At 37.7% G+C, this 26,999-nt stretch overlaps 1 protein-coding gene across 1 annotated transcript in view; it reads left to right on the forward strand.

The window, feature by feature from the left end:
• The window catches only part of HERC2 (HECT and RLD domain containing E3 ubiquitin protein ligase 2), a 104,237-nt gene that overhangs the window by 55,304 nt on the left and 21,934 nt on the right, over nucleotides 1–26,999 (forward strand). Inside the window, exons 42-73 of the mRNA XM_066545195.1 lie at nucleotides 154–384; nucleotides 1,066–1,201; nucleotides 1,733–1,876; nucleotides 3,255–3,397; nucleotides 3,603–3,870; nucleotides 4,030–4,172; nucleotides 5,552–5,650; nucleotides 5,746–5,914; nucleotides 6,028–6,153; nucleotides 6,770–6,878; nucleotides 7,014–7,153; nucleotides 8,597–8,787; nucleotides 9,886–9,991; nucleotides 10,164–10,255; nucleotides 10,800–10,975; nucleotides 11,435–11,546; nucleotides 12,354–12,435; nucleotides 12,534–12,677; nucleotides 13,254–13,344; nucleotides 14,753–14,930; nucleotides 15,343–15,424; nucleotides 15,507–15,678; nucleotides 17,601–17,745; nucleotides 18,339–18,564; nucleotides 19,275–19,446; nucleotides 20,006–20,192; nucleotides 20,935–21,075; nucleotides 22,583–22,774; nucleotides 24,047–24,200; nucleotides 24,922–25,029; nucleotides 26,117–26,248; nucleotides 26,769–26,927. Of these exons, the coding sequence (XP_066401292.1) occupies nucleotides 154–384; nucleotides 1,066–1,201; nucleotides 1,733–1,876; nucleotides 3,255–3,397; nucleotides 3,603–3,870; nucleotides 4,030–4,172; nucleotides 5,552–5,650; nucleotides 5,746–5,914; nucleotides 6,028–6,153; nucleotides 6,770–6,878; nucleotides 7,014–7,153; nucleotides 8,597–8,787; nucleotides 9,886–9,991; nucleotides 10,164–10,255; nucleotides 10,800–10,975; nucleotides 11,435–11,546; nucleotides 12,354–12,435; nucleotides 12,534–12,677; nucleotides 13,254–13,344; nucleotides 14,753–14,930; nucleotides 15,343–15,424; nucleotides 15,507–15,678; nucleotides 17,601–17,745; nucleotides 18,339–18,564; nucleotides 19,275–19,446; nucleotides 20,006–20,192; nucleotides 20,935–21,075; nucleotides 22,583–22,774; nucleotides 24,047–24,200; nucleotides 24,922–25,029; nucleotides 26,117–26,248; nucleotides 26,769–26,927 (4,750 nt within the window). The remainder of the gene's footprint in view (nucleotides 1–153; nucleotides 385–1,065; nucleotides 1,202–1,732; nucleotides 1,877–3,254; nucleotides 3,398–3,602; nucleotides 3,871–4,029; nucleotides 4,173–5,551; nucleotides 5,651–5,745; nucleotides 5,915–6,027; nucleotides 6,154–6,769; nucleotides 6,879–7,013; nucleotides 7,154–8,596; nucleotides 8,788–9,885; nucleotides 9,992–10,163; nucleotides 10,256–10,799; nucleotides 10,976–11,434; nucleotides 11,547–12,353; nucleotides 12,436–12,533; nucleotides 12,678–13,253; nucleotides 13,345–14,752; nucleotides 14,931–15,342; nucleotides 15,425–15,506; nucleotides 15,679–17,600; nucleotides 17,746–18,338; nucleotides 18,565–19,274; nucleotides 19,447–20,005; nucleotides 20,193–20,934; nucleotides 21,076–22,582; nucleotides 22,775–24,046; nucleotides 24,201–24,921; nucleotides 25,030–26,116; nucleotides 26,249–26,768; nucleotides 26,928–26,999) is intronic.

Consider the following 26,999-nt stretch of genomic DNA (forward strand, 5'->3'; position numbering starts at 1 on the left):
AATATTAAGCTTAATATTGAAACCATTTTTCTACTTTTATATATATTTGTGTTGTAATTTTTAAGTTGAAATATGTGTGATTAACTTTGTATTTTAAAGCAGATAGAAGGGTGTGTTTTCTCCCTACAGTTAAATTTTATTGTTCTTTGTTAGGCTGTTTTGGATGACTACTTCCCTGACACTGAGAATCCAGAGGTGGGAGCTCTGATGGCAGTCTTGGCTGTGATTGGTGGCATAGACAGTCGCTTGAGACTGGGTGGACAAGTAGTTCATGATGAATTTGGAGAAGGCACGGTGACACGCATCACCCCGAAAGGGAAGATCACTGTGCAGTTCTATGACATGCGGACGTGCAGAGTGTGCCCTCTGAATCAACTGAAACCAGTGAGTTTGTTTTATTAAGGCTTCAACACTGGGAAAGTGTGAAACTCTGATATGGACCAAAGAAAACATTAGTTCTTCATTGGCTAAATACACTGACATTTAACACACACAATGCTCTGAATGCACGTCTAAGATGGTCCTCATGCAAACCTCTGTAGGACCTTTAAATCCCATCCTGGGATTCCCATTTGCTGGGGAGGTGAAAGGAAGAGGGGTTTAAGCTGGAGTTGTTTGATTTGAGGTCAAGCCCCAAGTTATTTTAATGTGTTTTATAGCTCTTAGATGAGAGGAGCTTTCTATTTAACCTGATTTGCTAAGTAATCTTAGAAAGTCTTGGGTATTTGCAATTGAACCTTGATTTCGTTGATATGACTTTAGTGAAAGCACAGTATGCTTGGCTTGCTTCAGAGTCTGGAGTTCTTTCTTGCTCTGACTCTGTTCTGCTTTCTCACCAAGAAGGCCTGCAATTGGGTGGTACAAGTACAGGCTTAGGAGCTGTGTAGGGAATAGAAATCCCCTCTAGTTTTTCCTGGTCAAGAGCAGTAACACAAATGCAACTTTTCCTCTCCCACAGTTAATAACCGTTGAAACTTTTTAGTGACTCTGTGAGATTTTAGGAAAATGCCTACCTGTTTTTTTTAGTTTTTTTTCTTGTTTTTTGATTCTTCTCCCACTGTCTAGCTTCCAGTTGTGGCTTTTAATGTGAACAACTTGCCTTTCACTGAACCTATGCTATCCATTTGGGCTCAGCTAGTGAATTTGGCTGGAAGTAAAATAGAAAAACAAAGAATGAAGTCTCCCAATCAAGGTCTTTCAGGTACAGTTGGGGGCTTTTTGCTGGTTTTTTTCTTCGGAAGTAGATGAATATGCTCTGAGAAAAATACTAGTATCAGCAAACATAGATAAGGAAAAGGGTGTCCTGGAACCTTACCTGTTTTGTTATTCAGCAGTGGATAACAGGCACTTAAATTTAGCTAGATGGTGAATTGCTCTGCAGTATAAGTGAAATATCTTTGATGGGAAAATATAAATAAGGTTTGGGGCTGATCTTACTCTACTGAGTTGTTGAAAATACCAGATCCAAGTAACATCTCTAGCTGCACTTACTGTGTTATCAATCAGCTGTATGATTGTCCAGGTTGTGAAAAGTAGGAAGGCAGTATTTTTAACAGCATGAGTCATACAATGTGTGCAGGCTTTTGATCCATTTGCTGTTTAAACTGACTCATGTGAGCAGGACACAGTGAGTTAAGATGTAAACTGATGTTTGGGCTGAGGTTGTATGAATCATAATCTTCCCTAATACAAGAGATTTCTAGCACTAATGGCTGCTTAATGTTTCTGCTAGGTCAAGTTGATCTGGATCTGCTGCGGTGCCAGCAGTTAAAGCTGTACATACTAAAAGCTGGACGAGCTCTGCTTTCTCACCAGGATACACTCAGGCAGATCTTATCTCAGCCAGCTGTTCAGGAATCTGCATCAAATCCTGCAGGTATTCTGGAGTGCTACCTGACTGTGCTGGTCTTTGTTCAGATGGTAGATAGAGTATGTGACCATAACCCTTGCTAGTGGCAATTGGACAGTAGAAATTCAGTTTTCTCTAAAGATTAAAAATTAAAATTCTTGTGTGTTTCAAGCTTCTATGTTAAAAAGATTTTGACTTTTTAACTTAAGTTTTGAAAACGAAGAACATCATCAAGTGTTTGAAGCTCTAAGTAATGGAGTTAGCTAAATTTGTAGGTCTTCTATAGTTGGTAAGCTTTGTAAGTAATTTAAAAAATACTTAATACTTTTTGCAGTGGCTTTATTTTTCTGCTTCAAAAGTTAAAATTGGCTATTGATTTTACTTCAGATGTCTTGCAGCTTCCAGTGAAACAAGTATAGAAATATAATTTCTTAATCATAATATTAAAGGAGTTGAAACAGCTGTAGTTCTAATAATTTGAATTATTTCTTCTACCTGCACTCTGCATATAAAAATAAATACAATAACTATGTCAGCTTTTGAGATAGTTATCGATGCCTTTGGAGTATGTAATAATTCATTGGGTATTTGGGAAGCATGCAATATCTTAAAATATAACAATATATTTGTCTTATATGGATATTTTTGTAGGATTTTTTTGTCAACTGCCAGACTTTAAGTCAACTGAATCTACAGGTTTTTTTTAGGAATGGAGCAGCGTTTCACTCTTACCATCATTTTTAAAGGGGAAAAAAAAAAGTAACACTTTTTTTTAACCTGAACAACATATGTTGAGGATTATTAACTGTTTTGTTATTGCTTAATGACGAGAGAACATTTTCATGTGGTAGTCACTGTAAAGATTTAGGAAACATGAATGTTTATGCCAACAGCAATACAAAATTAAATATGAAAGGTGCAGAATTGTGAGCTAGTTGGTTCAATAAAATTATCCTATTTTGAAGGGACAAAGATACCTAAAGGGATCTCTTCCTAAGATGTACATTATAGGGAAAATAACTCCTATAATTAATGCATTAAATTTTGAAGGAAATCCAGGGGTCACTAAAGTTCTTGGTTATCTGTATCAAGTAGTTTATCATGGAAGTATCTCTAGCTAATAGTCTTATTGCAAAAAAAGGTGTCAAAAGACACAAGGTGTAAATTCACTGTCCACTGAGTAGTTTCTGTTAGACCTGTCTTAGGTGTATTTTAATAAATATATTGTTTATCTGTAAATTTTGTACTTGCTTCTTTTGTCCAGAGATTGTGGTACAAATGGCTTAATCTTAAATGCATTGTATCTTGGGAGAAGAGATATGTGAGAAATAACAATAAACCCTAGAATAAGTCTTCTGATTGACCATGTTGCATGGTTTTGGTTAAAATAATGTTTTTCTTTAAGAGGATGGAGCAGCTGCCTCTCCAGACATAGGAGATATGTCTCCTGAAGGACCTCAGCCTCCCATGATCCTTTTGCAGCAGCTTTTGTCAGCTGCTACGCAGCCATCACCTGTGAAAGCCATATTTGACAAACAGGAGCTTGAGGTAGAGTCTGTGATTTCTGCTAAGTAACCTGAGAAATAACTCTGTGTAATCTGCATTCCAGTTGAAACTTATTAAACTATAGGTTTAAAAAAGAAGTGACTCTGAACCCTTTTGGGCAAATAATGTTTAAAGCATGCATGTTCACACACACGAACGTACTAAATATTCTTGTTTTGCTTGGACTGATTGATTTGTTCTCCTCTAGGCTGCTGCTTTGGCAGTGTGCCAGTATCTGGCTGTAGAGTCTACACATCCTTCAACTCCACTGTTTGAAGACTGCAGCTCTAGTGAAGCTACAACACCCATCACAGTGCAACATATCCGACCCACAAAAGTGAAGAAACGCAAGCAGTCTCCAATTCCACCCCTCCCCATTGTAGTTCAACTAATGGAAATGGGCTTTCCTAGGAAAAACATAGAATTTGCACTAAAATCTCTGTCGGGAACGTCTGGAAGTGCTTCTGGATTACCAGGTATTTTGTTTAGTAAAACAAATAATATTAGAAGGAGAAGAAGAGTTGTAAGCTGATTAAAAAAGTACTTAAGAGGGAGAAGTTGTCTTCTTTTTGGATACAATCTTAACAATGTCAGAGAATTCCTTGGAGACAAGCTGAGTTTGTTTTCTGTGTTAGGAGTGGAAGCCCTAGTTGGCTGGTTGTTGGATCACCCTGATGTTCAAATCACGGATCTTTCTGATGCTGATACTATCTCCGATGAATATTCAGATGAGGAAATAGCAGAAGAAGTGGAAGAAGCTGAAGCTGCTTGTCCTGTTGTGAGTATTAACTTAGTAAACCTAAGTTATGCTAGCTAGCTGCAAATTTTGTAATTCTTCCCTTTTTGGGAAAATGGTGAGAGTACAAGGACAACCTGTTGCCCCAAGCTTTCAGAACAGTATCAAGGATCATGCTTGCCCTGTGTTTCTAATACATGACGTTAAACAATGGAGGATAATCCATAAACAGTTTCTGAGTTAGCACAGGGAGGAGTAGAACGCAGGTAGATGTTTCACCATGCAGGTGGTAGTTCCAAGTATTCCTGGTAGATGGTCTTAGTTTCTATAAAAATAGTTGATGTTATAGTGTATTATTGGTGAAGGAGTTCTCCCTTCTCCTTTCCCTTGGTCTGAAAAACAAACAAATGGACTACAAGGAAGGACTTAAGAACCAGTGAATAAATGGCAAAAATAGTCTATTAAATAACTTAGCCTTTTCCTCATAAAAACTTTTTCTACTTACTGATGATAAAATTACCATTACAGTGCCTATTGAGTGTGATAGCTTTAATGTGAATTTGTGTTAGTCTTCTGTTGACTTTCAAGAACTCTTTCAAAAAAGGACTTGTCAATAAAATTAAATGGATTTCATATTTCTGTTTATCCTTGAAGGACTTATGTTGAGTTTTCATTCACATGTGGGATTTTGTAATTTAAATTAATGCATTATATTTTGAAGGAAATTAACTCGACAGCTTTTGCTATCTTTATCAGGATTGCAGTGAAAAACTGCTATATATTGCCTTTTATGAAAAAAACCCATTTAATCCTCAAAACAGAACAAAGTTTTCTGAAAATTGTCCTTACAGGTGGAATGTAGTAGTTCTCTTAAAAAAAATTAAGCTAATCAAATCTGGAAAAGAATAATTTTTAATAAATACAATTTAATTTTTAAGCTTATTTTTCTAAAGGAGTACTTTAAATCTCATTGTTCTATCTAAAGAAAAGTTAGTAAACTTCAGGTTAGAGATTACCATTTACCACTTCTTTTTTTTTTTCCTCTCTCAACAAATGTCCTAAGAAGTGGAATGTGAATGTGTATCTTCAAGGCTAATTAGAGCAGTGACAAATCCTCTCTGTTCTGATTTTCCTTGGCAATCAGGTTGCATAAAAGCAATTTGCAGCTTCCTTCAAACATTTTGAAAATTTGCATCTATGTTCCTTGATAAGTAATTTTAATTTAAAATCAAGTAGATTGTAAATGTTATCCTTACAGTGAGTTGAACCTGTTGAAGTTTTTTCCCATTTTGGCATGGAGCTGGGATATTGTATGGGCTTATTTTTGTTGGGTTATCTTCAGTCTTTGCCAACAATTTTATTTATCTGAATTGAAAACAAATTGTGTAATTGTTTCATATTTATTTTGGACTTTTTTCCAGTCAAGTGGTGCTGTTGTAACAGAGAGCCAGACCTATAAGAAACGAGCTGATTTCTTAAGCAATGATGACTATGCTGTCTATGTTAGGGAGAATATTCAGGTAAGTATGATGATCAAAAGCAACATAGAAACTACTTTCCTCTTGGTACTAAAGCCTTTACAGATTGATTGCATTCTGTTGTCCTTTTTCTCTAGGTGGGGATGATGGTTAGGTGCTGCAGAACCTATGAGGAAGTTTGTGAAGGAGATGTAGGCAAAGTTATTAAATTGGATCGAGATGGATTGCATGACCTGAACGTGCAGTGTGATTGGCAACAAAAGGGTGGTACTTACTGGGTCAGATACATCCACGTTGAGCTTTTAGGTGAGTTCACTTCTGACTGCTTTCTAACTGAAAAAGTGAGTGGTAGACTAAGGCAGATGTAGTTTTGGAGGGGGAAACCCCACTCACTATCCATTTATTCTTGCATCTGCTAGGATTCCCGCCCCAGAGTTCTGCCTCCCATATCAAGATAGGTGACAAAGTGCGTGTGAAAAGCTCTGTCACCACACCCAAATACAAGTGGGGATCAGTCACTCACCGAAGTGTGGGCATCGTCAAAGGTAATGTGTATTCAATGTGTATTCAGCATGGGGCAGGGGGAGGTAAGAAGCTCAAGACCATGCAGGCTTTTTTCTAGAAACACTTAAAAATCCCACTGTTTTGTGGAGTATTGTATGATGATAGAAAATATAGAATGCATTTGAAGTCTGTGGTGCATTCATAGACATGTGCTCTGTGGCAGCCCATTTTGTTAGCCTGTCCATCTGCTTTTGAGCCACTTCATTTGCTCACAGTAAAAGTCTTTAAGCATCTGTGCAGCTTCTGGTTATAGTTCTCATTTACACTTTGGATGAATCACAAATGATTTTCCTTTAAGAAGTAATTGTAGCTTGAGAGCTTCATAAGGAAGCAAGGAGAAAGTGGGATGCACTTGTGTCAGGCTGTAGGGGATGTAATTGAAGTAATCTGTGGAACACAGGTTCTTTGAGGAGGTACAGATTTTGGTCATACTGTATCTGTGCTTAGAAGTGTGTGCTTGCTTGGGAACTTCTTTTAAAAAAAAACTAAGACAAAATCAGAGTAGAAAAATTGAAATGGAAAACTGCTCTAAGGGCTTTTGGCTTAATTTTATAGAGATTTGCAACACCTTGTGTTTTCTCCATGTTTTTGTTACAGCCTTTAGTGCCAATGGGAAAGATGTTATTGTAGACTTTCCTCAGCAGTCACACTGGACTGGCTTGTTGTCAGAAATGGAATTGGTTCCCAGCATTCATCCTGGAGTCACGTAAGTGATGATTTACTTTTATCTTGGTGTATAGGGGTTGTCCTTTATCTTATTGTCTTGATTCTGTTATCTTGTCTCATTAACAAGTAACTTGTACCATATATATATAGACTTGTTCTTCTCTTGTCAAATCAGGTGTGATGGCTGTCAGATGTTTCCTATCAATGGGCCTAGATTCAAATGCAGAAACTGTGATGATTTTGACTTTTGTGAAACGTGTTTTAAAACCAGGAAGCATAACACCCGACATACTTTTGGCAGAATAAATGAACCAGGTAAGTTTTACAGTGTGTCTCTTAGATTAATTTAAAATGTGTTTAAGTTGTTTTGGAAAAAACAGTTTTAAATTTCAGCTCCTTAATATGATGAACTTAGTGTTCAGATTCACCCCCTGGACAATAAAACATTTATGGCATTGCTACAATTGCATGTGATGGACTACAACAAAACATTAACCCCTAAACCTTTTCTGTGGTGTTAAAAAGTTTAAAAAATGTCTATATGACAGTTAACTCTACATGTCAAAATGGCATTTTTACTTACACCAAGAATAAAATGTGTAATTTTCTAATCCTCCTTCCTTTTGCTGTCAGCCTAGATGTAGATGAATAGAATCCTCATGGTGCCAGGGGCAGCTAGAAATACCTAAGATATCTTCTTATGCCTCAGTTGCTCTTCAGCTGTTTTGCCTGTTGGTGTGTGATGGCTGTTGCCTCATTTCCTCTGTGATGTGGAGGCTCCAGAGGAGAATAGTGGGAAAGGGAAGCCTTTTGAAAGACTCATAATCAGACTTTTTTTCTCTAGGGCAAGAACAGGTACAGCCATTTTAGCTCCAAGAATTCGGGGCTTTGCTTTGTTATGCAAAACTTACCTGATGTTTTGTTTTACTTCTTTTCCATCCACCTTCCTAACAATTAATCTTATCCCTGGTATTTGCAGGGTGATGCTGACTTCTGGACTACATTTCTTTCTATTTACACATCACCAGTGTAATTGTTTTGGAAAATGAACAAACCTAATTCCTCCCTAGAGATTGTGAACAAGGTGTTGTGTGGGCAAGAAAGACATTAATTTAATAAGTCAGCTGATAGAGCTGTGCAACTAGAATGGTGTGAATCTGTAATCCTTCCCCTTGCCCTGTGCTGTAGGGCAGAGAAGTTAAAATATTCTTTTCATCAAAATTTCTAAATGCTACAAAAGCAGTGAAGGGTAATGAAACTAAGGTTTGCAGGGAGGAAATCCACATCTCACTAAACGACTTTCTTCTGGATCTTTGAATTTTTCAGTGTTCCAACTTTTCCATTTCTATTCTTTGGTAGGGGATTTTTGTTGAGGTTTAGTTGTGGTTTTTCATATGCTGTAGTGGTGTAAAAAACTGGTGTGCTGTGGCCTGTATTTGAATTACATATCATCATAAGTTTTGATCTGATTTGTTTTAGAGGAAAAGACCTTTTCAAGTAGCTGTCTGGTCAAGAACTTGGAAAGTTAAAACTTCTTTAAAAAAAGGCGCTACACCCTTTAAGCACCAGTGTTGTGTACTACATAGCATCACCATGCTAATGTGATATGTGCCTGTGTCCTAAATGCAGCCTACATACCCAAAATGGGTACCCCTACATCTCCAAAATTTGTTACATTGCCTTTCGCCCTGCTTATGGGTTTCAAAGGAGTAATTTTCTTTGAGAGGTGCATGCTAAATGTGTCACTTAACCCTGCAGGTCAGTCTCCCGTGTTCAGTGGGCGTTCTGGAAAGCAGCTGAAGAGAAGGCACAGTAGCCAGCGGGGAATGTTACTGGATGATTGGTCAAGGATAGTCAAGAATTTGAATGTCTCATCCTCTGTGAATCAGGCTTCCCGTCTCATTGATGGTAGTGAGCAGTGCTGGCAGTCTTCTGGTTCGCAAGGAAAGGTAACTTTTTTAAATGATTTATTCTGGTATACTTCATGCTTAAAAGGATCTCCCCAGTACCTTCCCTTCTGCAGACTGAGCAGCCCCAACTCTCTCAGCCTGTCTTTGTAGGAGAGGTGGTCCATCTCTGTGATTGCTTTTGTCACCCTCTTCTGATCCACTCTGTCAGGTCCATGAGGGGTTTTTGTGCTGAGGACCCCAGAGCTGGTTGCAGCACTCCAGGTGGGGTCTCACAGGAGCAGAGAGGGAGAATCCCCTCCCTTGACCTGCTGGTCACAGCTCTTGGGATGCAGCCCAGGATTCAGTTGGCTTTCTGTGAGTGCACACTGGTAACCCGTGTGCAGCTGTTCATCCACAAGAACCTCCAGCTGTCTTTCAGTGGGGCCACTCTCCAGCCTCATCCCCCAGAGTGTTGGTATAAGCAGGACTACCCCATCCCAGATGGAGAATGCCACACTTGCCCTGGTTAAATTTCATACAATTGGTGATACTCAACCCTCTAGTCTATCAAGGCCTCCCTGCCTTGGAGGGAGTCAACAGCTTCTCCTGTTTTAGTGTCATTGACAAAGTTACTTAATGTACATTTGACTCCTGCAGCCAGATAATTTATAAAAGGTGGTGTTCCTTAGTTTATGGTTTATCAGTTTCATTGGCCTACAGCAGTGCTTTGTGACCAGCTTAGGCACCAGGTTGTGCAGCTGAGCATCTCTCCAGTGTGTTTTGATGCTCTGTTGATGGCCATGCTGAGAGTATGCCCAAGTACCTTTACTCCAGGTTTTCTACAGACTGTAACCTAGTAGTTACATTATGTCCCATTACTTAACCTCCAGTGGTACTCTGCTTTCTGTGTTCTCAGTGGTGTTGGTCTTGGCTGAAATAAATTGTTTGCTACAACTTTTTCTCTTGTAATTGGACATAGGACAAGCAAGAAGTTCACAAGGTCATTTCCCTTTGGCCGGTTGCCATATATTGCAGCTGTTGTGTACCGTTCAGAGATGTTTTCCATTCTTTCTTCAAAAACATCACATATATATTCTTGTTAATCATATGGTGGTCATGACAATACTACCTAAAAATGAAATTCTGTGTTTCCACTAGCACTGGATTCGCTTGGAGATTTTTCCAGATGTTCTTGTTCACAGACTAAAGATGATAGTGGACCCTGCAGACAGCAGCTACATGCCCTCCTTAGTTGTAGTTTCAGGTATGTGTATGTTCTCTAAGAAGTCAAAAATTTTTTTTTTGTTTTTTTTTTTGCACCCAACAGCAGGTATTTATCTGGTTTTTGTTGACATAGTTATCTGTTACACAGATGCCTGTATGTGAAACAAACACCATATCCTAAAATGTTTTTCATTCTGTGTTTTCTTTTCTAGGGGGTAATTCCTTAAATAACCTTATAGAGCTAAAGACAATCAATATAAATCCTACAGACACCACAGTGCCTCTACTCAGTGATTGTACTGAAGTAAGTGAAGTTTGTGTGAGAATTACTCTTGTGTGCAGCAGAAGAATATTGTGCTGCAAGAGATGAATGAAAAGTATTGTTGTGATCATTAAAGCCTGGTATTTTATTTTTCCTCTTAACTTAGCAGTATTTCTGGCAAGTTAGTCAGGTTAATTATTCTAAAAAGTTTTACCATAATCACAAAGTAACGCTATAATAGACTTAGATATTTCAGGCAGTTTATGTAAGTTAATATACCTGAGAACCAGTAAAACATTCCAATAACCTTAAGTTTTGGGGATAATTTTGGATAGCAGTTCTGATCTTTTCTAGCAACAAGGAGAAATGCATAATGAATTCTATGAGATTGGCAGTGAAATTTCTCATATGAATGAGGCCATATGCTAATGATAAAGCATGAATTTAGAGCTGAAATGACAAGCATTTAAAGTGACAGATTCATTTTCCTCAAGTGACAAAGTCAAGCAAGAGTTCTAACTCTTTCTTATGTTTTATGAAGTTACATAGAACCCAAAAGATGTCAACAGAGTATTTTTCTTCTTAGTACCACAGATATATTGAGATTGCAATCAAGCAGTGCAGAAGCTCTGGCATTGATTGCAAAATACATGGCCTCAGCATACTGGGACGTATACGTGCTGAGGATGAAGATTTGGCTGCAGTCCCTTTCCTGGCTTCTGATAATGAGGAAGAGGATGATGATAAAGCTAACACTGGGAGGTAGGTAACTGCAGTGGTGAAGGCAGGGGGAAATGGTAAACAACCTTAGTGTCTATATATTCCTATAACTCTGGAGATTATTGGAGGAAGAACATGTTAATCAGGTTGAATGGTAGTAAAGATAAATCAGTATCTTAGTTTATTGGAGTTGTAAGGGGATCCTTTCTCAATAAATATGTTCTCAGAGATGATCACACATGTTACACTAAGGTGTAACATTTTGTATGACTCATTCCCTTTTGCTGTATACTTGGGGTTGGAAACTGAGCTAAAATCTTGATGTGCTTATATTTTATACTTTGTTTTCTTTTTTTTTTTTTTTTCCCCAACTGTGGTAGTGCAGTTTGAGTCTTGAAACTGTTCCCAACTGTAAAAATCAGTAAATACAGTAACAAGATGCCTATGCTACAGCATGCTGTTTGCTAAACTGATTGTTTTTTCTTTTCTCAATATGTTCAGTCTTGTTAGGAAGAAGGCAGCTGGTCTTGAATCAGCAGCTACAATAAGAACCAAAGTTTTTGTCTGGGGACTGAATGACAAAGACCAATTGGGAGGGCTAAAAGGTTCCAAGGTAGGTTGTTTTCACATTTAAGTACAAGAGAGAAACAGTGAAAAATAAAATGTACAAGTTACACAACTTAAAATTAGATACAAAGATTAGGTTTTGGTAGCTTTTTAGTGTTAAGACATGTAGATGTCTGCTGGGTGGAAAATTAGAGAAAATTTGCATTTTGGTTGGTACTTTGAAATCTGGCTTGATTTTCAGCAGCCACTCAGTCATTAGTTTTAGATGATAACGAACTAATTGTGTAAAAAATGTGTAATGCTCGACATATTCTGTTCCTGTTGAGTTTGCATGGCTAAAATAAAACTTTTGGTGAACTTTATGTATTACTTGTACTTGGCAATTCTACAATAGGAATTTTAGCACAGTGTGCAGCCATTTACATGTAGTTTTAATACAATACAAGATGAGATAGATCCCAAATGCTTATCAATTTGAAATGTCATTCATTCATCTGAAAATTATGTTCAGAGCATTTCTTCAGTTGATGTTGTGAAAGGTATAGTATATTGTATCCATAGAGTACCTTGAAGTTAACCTTTCCTGAATTCCTCAGTTTTCTCAAGAAAACTTTATTAAAAGTCCTTGTTTGTGTGACCTTTCATTTTTTATCAGGTTTTATATTTATCATAGTTTCTGTGTTAAGTTTTTTTAATTGATTTTTGTCGTTTGCCTGGTGTAATATTAATTGGCGTGGGTGAAGCATCTGAAAGTACCTGTTAGATTAACTGGTTTATCACTTAAGAGCTCTTCTTTTTAGAGTGTAAAATGTTGATGTGAATTGTAATGGTTTCTGTTTCCTGCCTGCTCTAGATAAAAGTCCCTTCCTTTTCTGAAACCCTGTCTGCCTTGAATGTTGTGCAAGTAGCTGGAGGATCCAAAAGCCTTTTTGCAGGTAACATACACTTAAAATAAATGTTATTATTTAAGGGCAGAAGCAGATTCTGAATTGTGAAACACTGATGGTGTTTCAAACTTTTTTCTTCATTTTAGTGACTGTAGAGGGTAAAGTGTATGCCTGTGGAGAAGCCACAAATGGAAGGCTGGGTTTAGGAATATCCAGTGGAACTGTCCCTATTCCCCGCCAGATTACAGCTCTCAGCAACTATGTGGTAAAGAAGGTGGCTGTTCACTCAGGTACTGACTACTGCTGTGCTTACAGACATAAATGTAACATATTAAGCCTGAAAACAGTTCCTTCGCAGTTTTCTTGGGTGCTGTGATGCCCTAGCATATCAGATATTTTTTTTTAATAAATACAGGTTATTGAATTCTGTCTGTTGTATACTATGTCAGATTGAATCTAATGGTTCTGTTATTAAATTCTGTGAATTTAGACCATACAAGTTTTCTTATATGCTGAGAGGTAACTTTGGTGTTTCCATTTGGTCGAAAGAAGGTGTTTTCATTTTTAATATTTCTAGATGGTGGGTTTGTTTTTCTCATTATTTTTTCTTGCAGCTCTGAAAATAGTAAATTGAGTGATTATTGGTTTGGTGGTTTTTTGTTTTTAAATGTGCCAGGAGACCTACTGTCACGAAAAATTTTTATTTTAAATTAAATCACATAAAAGCTCCAAAGAAAATAAGTAATGTCTGTGGAGCTGAAATGCTCATACAGTTGCTTTGTAGAAGAACAGCAATGTTAAATTGTTGCTTAGACCTGCTGCCTGCTTGAAAGCTCAAAAATGTAAATATATGTTTACAATTTCAGGTGGCCGGCATGCTATGGCATTGACTGTTGATGGAAAGGTGTTTTCGTGGGGTGAAGGAGATGATGGAAAGCTTGGTCACTTCAGTCGAATGTGAGGATACCAAATTTGTCTGTATTTCAGTAGATGATTTGTGTTGAATGCTACAGCACAGCTGACTACCACTATTGACAACAACAGTATTTTTAATACAGTAGGAATAAAAAAATGGTCTGTAAGAAAACTTTTTTTTCCACAGTATATTCCAATTTATATACTGTGGGGCATTTGTAGCAGGCTTCAGCCGTTTAGAAAGGAGGCATTCAATGAATAATATATATATAATAATTGAAAAGGTGGATAAAATCTTGACTGGTATTTTTAAATTTCACTGATGAAATTCCATACTTTTGGACATGCAGATTTTGTTTACTTTTATAAGGTGTGGTTTTCAGAAGTGCCTTGAGGAGTGAAACCATAGCAATTTTACATTCCTGAGATGTAACAACTGTAACAGTTCATAACTTAAGCTGTCATTTTATAGCCCTTTCTTTAGACTTCACAGACTTGTTAACCAGAAATAAAATTCTTTCACTTTTTAGTAATAGTAGTTTAATCTTCCACAGGACAGCTTTAAGAAAAATTTGAATTTTTTAAGATTTTACTTTGTACGTACCCACAGAACAGTATTTTGAAAGAAAAAAACGTGAAAAAAACAAAGCCCATTGGCAAATACTTTTGTCATTCTGATATATTTTGAGGATCTGCCCATAATACATACAAAATTAAATCAAATGATTAATATGTTACAGGAAATAAATTTTTATAAGGCTGGGTCAGACTAATGAAAAGGGAAGTCCAGATGAGAGCAGTATTACTGTTTATTGCTCAAATGACTCATGTTTTATGTAATTTTACTGAAACTGAGATTTGGAACTCATGGGCTTTTCATAGTAGAAATATTTTCAGAGGCCATGCATAATTTTGTAGAATCTTATTAGTGGTTCTGGTATGCCAGTATTAGGAAATCTTGAGTTGAACCCTTTTTTAGAATTAAGAGAGCTCTGTAGCCACATGAAGAATAAATGTTAGCAGTACTCACATAGAAGTCTAACAGCAAATTCTAGTTTGATTTCTCTATTGTGAAGAGCAAAGTTGGGATGGGAGTGTCATCTCCTAATCTTACTGTGTCCAGTACTAGTAACTCACTCAGCTTTGGACAGTGACAGGAAATTGATTTTCACTTTCTATTATGTGCTGTTTAATTGATTGCTTTTGAATTTCTCACCTAAGTTTGGCAGCATATACATAAAATATTCTTTAAATAAAATTTGAAGTACATTAAAACAGCATAAACTTTAGATTTATGCTGCTGCTAAAAAGTATATCTTGGAATCAGTGTTGCATCTTACCTTATCTTGAGATTGCTGTTAGTTATTACAGGATGTGTATTGCAGGAGTTGGAGTGTATTGTGTGGCTATTTTTGGTTAACACAATGGGTTTGTCATTCTTTTTCTCCAGGAACTGTGATAAACCCAGGCTGATCGAAGCGTTGAAAACCAAACGCATCCGTGATATTGCCTGTGGCAGCTCCCACAGTGCTGCTATTACCTCCAGTGGGGAACTGTATACCTGGGGTCTTGGAGAGTATGGAAGACTAGGACATGGAGATAATACCACACAGCTGAAGCCTAAGATGGTAAAATCAATGTTTCTTGTTTCTGATGAAATGCAAACGTGTTTAATAAATTACAGCAGCATGGGGCTAAAGTAACAAAAAACATGAAGGAATTGTTTTGGATCTTAATTAGGTTTTGGTGTCCAAACCTCTGGTGAAAGTAAAGCTATTTCAGAAAAATCAAAAAGATCCAGTCTCTTTCTTGGGAAGTGATGTAAAATGGCAACTGCTGCTTTCAGCATTCATGTCCTGCATCTACTTTGATGCATAGCTGGAAGCTGCCGTGTAGTATTGGATTCTGTGCATGGCTGGGTAGTTCTTTGCTCAGGCTGGGCACAGTGACTAAGATGAGTCATAAGACCTTGGATATGTTTGTAAGGTTTTAAAACATAATTTCTTCGAAAACTTCTTTCTTACTCCTTCTGTTTTGTAGGTTAAAGTGCTCCTTGGCCACCGAGTCATTCAGGTTGCATGTGGAAGCAGAGATGCTCAGACTCTTGCTTTGACAGATGAAGGTAGGAGTATCTTGTTCCAGAAGCTTTCTAGCACATGGAAGTACTGTGATCATTGTTTGACCTGCAATTTGATGTTTGTTAGGTTTGGTGTTTTCTTGGGGTGATGGTGATTTTGGAAAACTGGGCCGAGGAGGAAGTGAAGGATGCAACATTCCTCAGAACATTGAAAGGCTGAACGGCCAAGGCGTTTGTCAGATCGAGTGTGGTGCACAGTTCTCGTTGGCACTGACCAAGTCAGGAGTGGTATGGACATGGTATGTTACATTTGCCAGGGAGTGTTTACCAAGCAGTTGCTCTGTGCTGTATTTGATGCTTTTTTCACTCCATTTGTGCCTTACCTGTGTGCTTTATCTTTTACACTGGCAGCTCTTCCGGGCGAGCTGCATCCATTCAAATCACTCTGATGCTGTAGCATGCTTTCCTGTTTGCTCTACTCTGTTAGAATGCCTGGCTCCTATTGAATTAGAGGCAGAAAGGGAAGATCATTTTTTCTCTTGGCCACCATAAGACAGGTAAAGGAATGTTAAGAGTGGAGAGGACAAAAAACTTGAGAGCCATAGCTTGGACTGTGAAGCCTACAGCTAAAGCAGAGGCTTGAAAGAGTAAGGACACAGGAGAGTAAGGAAGTAAGCTGAAATTCAGAGCAGATAGGAAGAACTTCCTTGGGAACACAGGAGCACAACAACAGCTTGTTGCTGCTCAGAAGGCCCCTGAGTTGTCAGTAACTATGCCTTGGAGCAAGAATTGGTATGAGATGATCACTGAGAGCTACTCAGATATGGTTTTATTTTTCTCCTCTTTGCCTGCTTGTTTCTGCTTTGTCTTGAACACAAATCTCACTTTTTGAATTTTTAAACCTTTTTGTGAAATCTGAGACCTTACTGCATGGCAGGTCAACTTTAGGGCATTAATCAGATCAAGGTCTTACCCCATCCTTGTGTAGTAAGACTGTGACCTATTTGATGTATATCAAAACTAAGTAGACTTAAACCAATCATTTTTGTTGTGTTGTCAGCAGTTGCTGAATAACATATAGAGAAATCCTCCAAATTTTCATTTTTATAAGTTGCTACTACTGTTAAAAGGAAGAGACATTTTTAACAGAGGTGCTGTTTTCAGAGTGGCCACTGGAAATTGTGTTTTTTTCTATGCTCTCTGTCTAATTTTTTTTGTAGTGACAAAAGGAGCAAGAGGAAAGATAATTTGACAGTCTTTTTTTTAAAGAACTCATGCCTAAATTCTTGTTTGTTCCTTCCTTGCCCTAGTTTTTCTCAACACTGCTACATCTAGTCAGAAATCTACAGCTATTTCATGACATTACAGGTCTACAAGGAGATTTTTGGGTTCTGTTTCAGGTGGGGATGGCTGAATTGCTTTTAAACTTTTATTCTTCTTGAATTTTTTAATGGTTTGAGGAAAAAAAATCATGACTTCTGGGTTGTGTCTATAGGTAGATAACAGTACTCTATATCATGTTTCTCTCCAGCATAATATAACCTTTCTTCAGAAAAATGGGTGGTAAGCAAAAGAACTGAGTGAGTGGTTACTAAAAACATAGTGGAAGAAATATCAGGGATTTTTTCTTCTTTACTGATATTCTTGGTGGAAGCATTTTAAGGTGTTTACTTTTGTGTATGCTATTTTTTTTTTTTTTTAGTGCCATTTGTGTATAACAATTTTGGATGAATTTAAATTATGGAGACCTCAGAATCTATATTGAGGCTTTCAACAGTGGGAAAAAACCCCTCAATTCTCAAAAAACATTTTAGTTTCCTGTGAGCAGTTTAGTTCCATGGGAGCAGACCTAAGTTAAAGGTTCTGTTGTTTTAAGGTTTATCCTCCGTAGTTAAATATGCCCAAGTCTTATCAAACCACGTGGATTTTGGAAGTGTTTATAATTGCAGTAGAGGAAATGAAATGTAATACCTGTTGCTTTGCATATAAGAAGAGTCATAATCATGCTCTTCTGTATTGAGCTGAGAAGCTACAATGTAATAGAACTGCAGTTATCTTCATTCTTATGCCTATGGAATTCAATTTTGAAGCATTTGCTAGTTGAGGTGTGTGTGTGTTTCAGGCAGTGATAAATGAAGTGTATTCAGTTGGGAGCCTGCATTGAAGAGGAGTGTGTAAACAGTCCAGTCATTCTGAGTGCTACATTTACTGTCTGTTGCAGGGGTAAGGGTGATTACTTCAGGCTAGGCCATGGCACAGACGTGCATGTGCGAAAGCCACAGGTCGTGGAAGGACTGAGGGGCAAAAAGATTGTGCACGTGGCTGTGGGAGCACTCCACTGTCTGGCAGTGACTGACACTGGACAGGTATGTTGTGTGTCACCCTCCTTTCCCCCATGCAGAAAGGAAGAAACTGTTTAGGAAGGGAACTATAACAGTACTGGTGCTGATTAAATGAAATAAAAATTCCTAATTTTATTTCTTTGCTTTTAAAAGTCCAGCATAAATATAAGCACAATTGTTTTTGTCATAGTGGCTTTTGTAGTGTTTTCCTTGTATCAGTTTTCTTCTTACTCTGGAAATGCAGCAGCAGTCATAGTATTCTGGACAGATTTTTCAGCTTTATCATAATACTGTTTCAGATATCCAATGCAATTACTAGGCAGTTAATTCTTCTAACTTACTGTGAACACTGTGTCATTTAGGAATCAACTGATCAATTATAATTTGGTGATAATTTATGAATTATCTGATAACGTGCTGCTTTGATTGTTTTTTTTCTTTTACTGTATGATAATGCCTGCATTATCTAATGGAGGGGGGAAATGTCACAGTAGATTGTCTAAAATGTCCTAGATTACTAGCACAAATCACAAATATTCTTTTTAGGAATTTTTAAGGAAGCACTAAGTTGAGATAAGCAGTGAAGCCAAGTAATACATGGACATTTTTCCTGGCAGGTTTATGCTTGGGGTGACAATGACCATGGGCAACAAGGCAATGGAACTACCACAGTCAATAGAAAACCCACTCTTGTCCAAGGCTTGGAAGGCCAGAAAATCACTCGGGTTGCCTGTGGGTCTTCCCACAGTGTAGCATGGACAACAGTGGATGTAGCTACACCATCTGTTCATGAGCCAGTGCTTTTCCAGACAGCGAGGGACCCTTTAGGTGCTTCTTATCTTGGTTGGTATCTGTTTCCTTACATTGTTTTTCCTTTACTGCCACTGGTGTGTTTGTTTTGTGTGTGGTTTAGTGGGTGATAGAAGAGTGCAAAAGAAAATGGTTTAGAAAAAAATCACAAAACACACCTCTGGTAAAAAAAAGCCCAGCCAAAACTCTTCATGGAAGTGGAACTTTTAAATTAAAGTGCAACATGCTTTCTCAAACACCCTAAGGAATTTATCTTTATGGAGGTAATGATAGATGAATGTTACACTAGTGTTAATCTTGCACATTACTTCTTGTTGCTAAGGTGAGTTAAGAATTAGGGAATCAAAACAGCAGTGTTTTTTGTTGAATATAAAAGCATCAAACATCTTGCTAATTAAGCTTTTTCATGACCAAGGCAATTTATACCTAATAAATATTCTTGTTATTTCAGAATGTTTGTGTAAGTAAAACTTGTTTAGGTGCTGATCACTCAAATATTTGTCTGTTACTGCCTTAATCCTCATAAGTGAGTAGCAAGATCAAATACTATTTTATGAAAGCCCTTGTTGGAAAGCCACAGTATTAACTTTAATATTGTAACTGTAGGCACTGCAGTTTAAGAATCTCCTGTAGTTATTTTCAGTTATCTCTTCTGGTTTAACAAAAAATTAAATAAACCGTGTCCTTTTATGTATTATACCATTAAAACTGCTTACCTTCTCTTTCCCCCTGCCTCTTTTTAGGTGTTCCTTCAGATGCAGATTCTTCTGCTGCCAGTAACAAAATCAGTGGGGCCAACAGTTCCAAGCCGAATCGCCCTTCCCTTGCTAAGATTCTCCTATCACTTGATGGGAACGTTGCCAAACAGCAGGCATTGTCTCACATACTGATAGCACTACAGATCATGTATGCCAGGTAGGCATGGGAACATTCTTTCTGTTGCTGAGCAAAGGATGATGTAGCTTACCATCTATTAGGGACTTTTGAATCAGGTATAAATTGTTTTAATTCCTCAGGATGGGCCTAAGCTTCATCTAAATTTTCTTTTGATGTTGATGTTAACTTTTTTTGATGTTGATGTTAGCTTTTTGTCGTTATGTTTAAAGAAGTTTCTGTTGCCTGCGGAAAAAAAATGTTCATTCAGAAATGCTCAAGTAAATAATGTAGAAACCGTGTAAGAAAATCATGATGGATGATATGGAGGAAGCAGTAGAGGGCAGAGTGGAAATAACAATAAAACTTTGCAGTACTATCATTGTTAGTAGAGAACAGACTATTTGTGCTAAAATTTATAAAGAGAAACTCAAGTTAAACATTTAAGCATCAGGCCCAAGGCAGAATAACAATGAACTACCCTCTAGATTCTACAGCTTGGAAAACTTACCTTATTTTGTTAAGACAAGCTAATAATTTTTTTTAAGTTCAACAAGGAAGTATAATTAGATGTATGTTAATCCATCCTAAATGATTTCAGGGATGCAGTTGTTGGAGCATTGATGCCTGCAAGTATGATTGCACCAGTAGAATGTCCCTCTTCATCACCAGCCCCCCCATCAGATGCCACTTCTGCAGGAAGCCCTGCAAATGGAGATGAGTGTGTGCTTGTGGGAGATATCGAGGAGAGGCTGAGCCCAAACCCGTGGCAGGACAGGAGAGGGGAGGTAAAGTGTCACATTATTATTTTTTTTATTAGTTTTTAACTGTAAAGCTGACAAATATCTCAGTTAGTTTGATAGTAGCAGAGATTAAAAAATAACTTCATATTCTAATCAGGACTAGGTTCTCTGCACATGTCAGATTTGAAAAAAACTAAAATTTTAATGCAAGATCAGTTTTGAACTTTCGGAAAGCATTGTGTCATTTAAATGCAATCGTGATGATTTCTAGCAATATTTTAGAGATACTGAATTCATTTTACAGGAGTGATATTAAAAAAATGTTAAGAATAGCAGAATATTTGACCATTATTTAATGAAATTTAGTTGTAAACTTAGATAACTGATGTACACATGAAGCCCTGAATGAAACTCTACTACATTTCTAACAGAAGCAGAAAAAAGAAAAGGCTTGCTGCTGAAGAGGTCTTTTGTGTTTATAAACTGTGAACTTGATATGTATTCTCAGGGCTTGCCTTCTGCTTTGTAGACCTTTCTGCAGGCACTGATGTTTTTTTGTATGTTTTTGTAGCAGCTGGCACTGAGGGGAGTGTTTGCTGTTTTATGCACTGTTAGGAAAAAAATAGAAGCTAAAAATACAGGCAGTGAATCTGTTGGTTTTGAACTTATGGCTGTTTTTAAGTTGCTGCTGTCTTTGAGCGCTAGACCTTCTAGTAAACACTTAAACTCTTAAAGGTTTTACGGTGTCTTGTTGAAGATTTCATGAGTTATTATTTGTTCTGGCTAGGTTGTTCCTTCAGAAGATGCTGTGACACCGTCTGCTGTAACTCCCTCAGCTGCTGCTGCCTCTTCCCGTCCTTTCATTCCAGTCACAGATGATCCTGGAGCTGCCAGTATTATTGCAGAAACCATGACAAAAACCAAAGAAGTAATGTTGTCAATACTCTTCTCAAAACTTAAGTCCTTACCATGCTTTTATCAAGCAGTTTTTCTGGTTTTTGCGCTTTAAAAGTAACTCTATAAATGACTGCAATTTTAAAAATCTATGTGTCATAGTTTGAGAAGAAGTAAGTTTTCTGAGATGCTGTAATCACACCAATGAGTGTTCAGATTTGAATATTAGCACCTAGTGTAGTCACTGAAAACATTAGATACACCTCTGAGAACACAGAAGTTAAAAAGCAGAGCACTCCCAAGAGAAGATCCCTTAAGTTTCCAGCAGAGAAAAGAGTTCAGATCTCTCCCCAGTCCCAGCTGCTGCCGGCTGAGCTGGGGCGGGGGAAGAAGCCATGCGGCTGTGAGCTAGGACCTTGAACAGAGATGAGAAGTAGGCCTAGCCTGAAGAGTGGAAGAGTAGAAAAGCACCAAGAGGTATCGGGCAGCCCCTCCAGGAGAGAGAGAGAGCGAGAGAGAGAGAGAGAGAGAGAGAGAGAGAGAACAGCCTGTGCCTGAGACTGTTACCTTAAAACTCAATAGCATTGTGCTGGCAGCACAGCCGAAAGAGAAGAGAAGGGGAGGAGTGCAGCGAGAAAGTGTCCAGCCCCTTGTAAGAGTCTCCGGGCTGAGTTTTTAACCCCTTTTTAAACAATGAAAACTTTACAGAACATTAACCTTTCCTAAAGAAGAGATAGAGTAGAAGATGAAGAGAGAAATGTGCAAGTGTGAAAGTCTGAGCAAGTAAAAGATGTCAGAAAAATAGAGAAGAATCTTAAGTAAGAAGAGATGATGAAGTAGCTTTTGCTAGACTCTTCTTGTATAGCCATGGACAGAACCATGTTCCTTGTGACACAGAGACTGCATCCAGGGGGAAGCAATGGCTCAGAACCAAGAAAGTTCAGTGTTAGTACCCCTCAGCCCCAGAGAGTAAAATTTAGAGAAGACAAGTGTCCCAAAAGTGAGACTGCACTCTTTTTAGAACGAGACAAAGCATCCTTAAAAGACGACCCTAGAAGCAGCTCTAGTCCATGTTCAGTAGTAAGAGCACTAGACATGAAAGGAAAAAGTCACGATAGCAGATGTTTTCCAGGCAGTGCCACGAGTGACATAGAAGCACATGAAGTTTCAACAGTGTTTCCAAGAGAAGCCTATAGCACAAGAAAGACTCCTCTCCTCTTAATAAACTGAGAATTGATTGTCTGAAGAGTGGTGCTAGACTGAGAGTTAGTGATTTAAAAGATAGATGTATCAGAAATTTAGTAAGAAGAAATGTTTTTAGAAAGTTTTCATTTTCCCTGTGTGTTTCTTTTTACTTATAGTTGTAGTTTAGTTAATAAAGTTTTCTTTATTTCTAAGTGAGAGCCTGCTTTGCTTATTCCTAATCACATCTCACAGCAGAAACCAGAAAAAGTGTATTTTCATAAAAGCACTAGCATTCTGCCAGCATCAAACCATGACACTATGCAAAGACAGATGGATGTTTGCTGTTTGTTTTGTAGGATGTGGAAAGCCAGAGTAAGGTGTCTGGCCCAGAGCCACAGTACTTGGATGAGTTTACAAGTCTCCTGGTACCAGATGACACACGAGTCATGGTTGACCTGCTGAAGCTTGCGGTGTCCAACCGGGCGGGTGAGAAGGGAAGAGATGTTCTCTCAGCTGTGCTGTCTGGCATGGGCACAGCTTACCCACAGGTCAGCTTTTGCTTCTGTTGCATTTTAACTGTGCCCTTTTTATACTAGCCTGCTGGAATATTTTCTTGAAATGGAAATGCGGTTTGGCATCCTGAGAAACTTGCTAGGCATGAAATTTGAGCTGAGCTTAAATGCATGTGAGCTTTAACTGTTTTAATGGAAATACTATGTGAATATATGCATGTGCTGCTGATGTCAGTAACAGACTAATTTCTCCATTTCTCATGCTGCAATTAGACATTAAGAGAAAATGTATTTATGTATTGACCAAGTGTCAGTGGGTATTGGAATGAAGCTAAATTAACTGAGTTCTATTCACTCAATCTGTAGAATGTTAGTTAAAAAACTTCCATGATGGGAGTTATTTTGCATCTGAGTTTATTTTTCAAATTGATGCAGTCATTATTACTAGCTGAAAATGCTGTTAGTATATTGTATTGTTAATGATACAGTAAAGCTTCTGAACTGTTAACATGTACATTTCATGCATTGAAGCTTCTGATTTTTTACAAAGTCTCCATGGATGTGGGCTTTTTTTGACATAGCTGGCAGAATGTAACAAATCATAAATTATTTCTAGAATATGTGTGTACAGTGATGAACTGAAAGCTGTTTAATATTTCTGTTAGCTTTACCTTTCAACTAGTAATTTTCCTAATGAGTAACAATACTTTTTTTTAAGATTTCTAAAACTGTTACTCCCCCTGCCCAGTTTGTGGTGATTAGCTATATATATTTATGTTGGGTTTGAGCTTTCCCTGTCAAATTATGTACACATTGTATGTGCACTTTACATTAATGCTGGCTTTCTTTATTATCAATAGTGAGTAACTGAACAGCTTTGGGTTTGTGTGGAGTTTTTGTGTTTTGGAGCCAGAATTTTTATTCGAAACTCTTTTAAGATTAGTACCTTTGGCATTTCCTCCCTAAACAGGGTTTTGCAATATTTCTTACTAGTTAAATATTTATACCTTTCCATGCTGCTGTATGCCCTATAGCTTAGATTTAATAGTTTGCTTTTTCTGGAAGGGAAAACAATTATTTGTGTTGTCATTTACTTACTGAAAACTGAGGTTTTTTGGCCTTTAATTTTAGGAGTTTTTCTAGCTGTAACACTGCCAAAAAGAGTATTTTTGAGTTAGTATGATGGTTTTGAATCAGATTTCCAAAACCAAGTTATTTATTTTAAATTTGGGAAGAATGGTAATTTGCTTAGATTTCTTGGGTTAATCAAACATACAGTTTATAAAATGTGTCTTTTTCTTTTCCTAGGTTGCTGATATGTTGTTGGAGCTTTGTGTCACAGAACTAGAAGATGTTGCAACTGATTCACAAAGTGGTCGCCTCTCTTCACAACCAGTTGTGGTAGAGAGCAGCCATCCATATACTGATGATACATCTTCTAGTGGCACAGTTAAAATACCAGGTACAGAATTCTTAGTGTTATGTTGCTAAGATTCAATTATTTTGAAGCCTGCCTGCATTAAGTAGTTCCTTAGCTTAAAAAAATCTGGTTTGAAATTTAAAGCCATATTATGGCTTTTGCTATAACATGGTCCTGTTGATGTCCATGATCCTGTTGCTATAAAAAAAGTATTTCTTTAAGCTGATTTCTTACATGCTGCTGAAAAATCTCAATTCTGTACAGTGTGTATTCCTGGGTTCACTGGTGTGATTCCAGTTGCATATCATTGCTGTTCTCTGTTTAGTTATGAAGCTGAGAAGGACTGAGTCTTTTTCAGGTTTAGTAATTGAAAACTCATCTCCTAGTCTTGAGCAAGGGAAATACTTCTTTGTTGTAATGCTGTCTTTTCATTTAGTGCTTCCGTCAGTAGTTTACCTAGTATTTACCAAAAGTTATAGACAACAGAGAGCTATCTCCCTTAACTGTAAATAGGCATTTTTTGTCTTTTGCAACTTTAGTTTTGAATGTTCTGGTATGGTCTTTTGTCTGCTAGCCCCATTCACACATGATTTAACCTTGCAATGCAGAGAAATTACAAGCAAATAAAATCAAAAGAAGTTTTTTTATTAATGGGCACTATGGCTTCCAAACAACTGTTTGATTTCACGTGGGTTTGTGAACTACTTCATTTGTCTGTGCTGTTGATTGCTGTAGAAGAGTGTGAACTCCTTGTTCTGTTCAGGTGCTGAGGGGCTGAGGGTGGAGTTTGACCGGCAGTGTTCCACCGAGCGGCGCCATGATCCCCTCACCATAATGGACGGCGTCAACAGGATCGTGTCCGTCCGATCAGGTAGGGATGGAGAGAGAGGGCTTCCCAAAAGTGTCCTGTGGGATTCACTCCTGAATGCTGAATGAAATGTGCCCCTGCTTCTGACTGACTTCTTGTTAGGGATAGACCAGTCAAAGAAAGGAAACCTGCGGAAGTTGATAGTGTCTTTTAAACTAAAAAGTTTTGCAGGATGTAGACACAAAGATTGATCTTATGTCTTTGGATATGGAGAATCTCTGGGAAGTGCATGTTAGGTAGTCCAGTTCTTCCAAAGAGTGGATGGAGTGTAAAATTCAGTGTTCAGCACCCCTGCCACCATGTGTGAATTTCAATATAATCAAAGTGTATTTTAACAAATTGGAAAAGGATATTTATTTTACTAGCTTTCTCCTTTTTCAGGTAGTACTTAAAGAAATTTCATACAGTCAAAACAAATGCTCTTCTGCTGTCAAATGTCCAAAATAATAACATGGTGCTCGCTCTTTCTGTTTCGTGCTCTGGCCTTTGTATGTGACACTACATGAATTCTTCCCATCTTTAATCTTGATATCTCTGATTTAATTTTTAGGCACTATTAATTTCTAGTAGATTTTGGAGGAATATTTTCAATCTCATCAAATTGTGTGTTGAACCTGCCCATACACTACATTATGTGCAAGGGTCTCAGTAGCTACTGCCTGTGCAGTTATAATGTAGGCTTTTCATGTTGACCCATTTTTCCTCAAAGGTGTTTCATTATTGAGATATTTCTGGTTGGTTCCTGGTTGGAAGCTGTAAAGCTTTATTTAATGTACCGGTTATTATATCTTTTTTGTAATATGAAAGATAATTTGAAAATAGAACAAGGGATTTTAGTAAGCTCTTATAGTTGCCTCCTGCTTGTGGTACTCGGCTGTCTGCTAGCAGTGCTAACTGAACTTTTTAAGACTTGGTTTTGAACTTCTTAAGACTCAATGTAGCATCTTTACATTTATGTTCATGTACTTTACGTAGCTTTATTTAATGCCTTTGTGTGCTGTTTATACTTTTTAACTAGTTGCTATTAATGAGTGGCTATGTATGGCTCAGACAGTGTAGCTGAGTATGTTTGTCTTGCCTCCTGTAACAGGTCGTGAGTGGTCAGATTGGTCTAGTGAACTGCGAATTCCTGGGGATGAGTTGAAGTGGAAGTTCATCAGTGATGGGTCTGTGAATGGATGGGGATGGCGATTCACAGTTTATCCTATCATGCCAGCTGCAGGTAAGGTATCATACACAGCTTTTACAGGAGGCCAAGAGCAGATTTTACTACTATACTTTGTTTCCTTTTTACACTGCATTTACTGCATGGTATTTACATGCCAAAGTTCAATAGTTCATTTACATTTATGCTCACAAAACATTTTCATTCATATTTAGGAAGCATTTTCAACTAAGTCCTGAGAGGTGCATTTGTACGTAGAGAAGAGAGAAAAATATTTTATAGCCACTCTCGTTTGCCTCTTCATAAGTGAAGAGAGGATACCTCTGGGACACAAGTCATCTGAAATGCCCTTATTTTTTAAAATCCATCTGGTTTTAAAATTATGTAAATTAAGTCATGAATGTGCATCTTTATTCCTGTCTCTTCAAAGGGAAGTAGAATAGATAACTCATGCAGATGAGCCCTCTAGAGTGCTGTGTTTGGTCAACTAAGACCTGCCTATGTTCTGTTCTTATTTCAGTCTGAGGACAAACCTTCCCCATCTTTTTTTTCTGTTATTCCTTTTTGTTTCTTGCAGGCCCTAAAGACCTTCTCTCAGATCGTTGCATTCTTTCATGTCCCTCAATGGATTTGGTTACGTGTTTGTTGGATTTCCGCCTAAATTTTGCTTCCAACAGGAGCATAGTTCCTCGCTTGGCAGCTTCCCTTGCAGCTTGTGCTCAACTGAGTGCCTTAGGTGAGTATAGTCTTAAAATTAGGTCTGGTTTTTTGAAGTTATGGTGATTTGTTTTAAATAATTACGTTCTTT

This window comes from Molothrus aeneus, chromosome 2, assembly GCF_037042795.1.
Source record: "Molothrus aeneus isolate 106 chromosome 2, BPBGC_Maene_1.0, whole genome shotgun sequence".
Taxonomy (NCBI): domain Eukaryota; kingdom Metazoa; phylum Chordata; class Aves; order Passeriformes; family Icteridae; genus Molothrus; species Molothrus aeneus.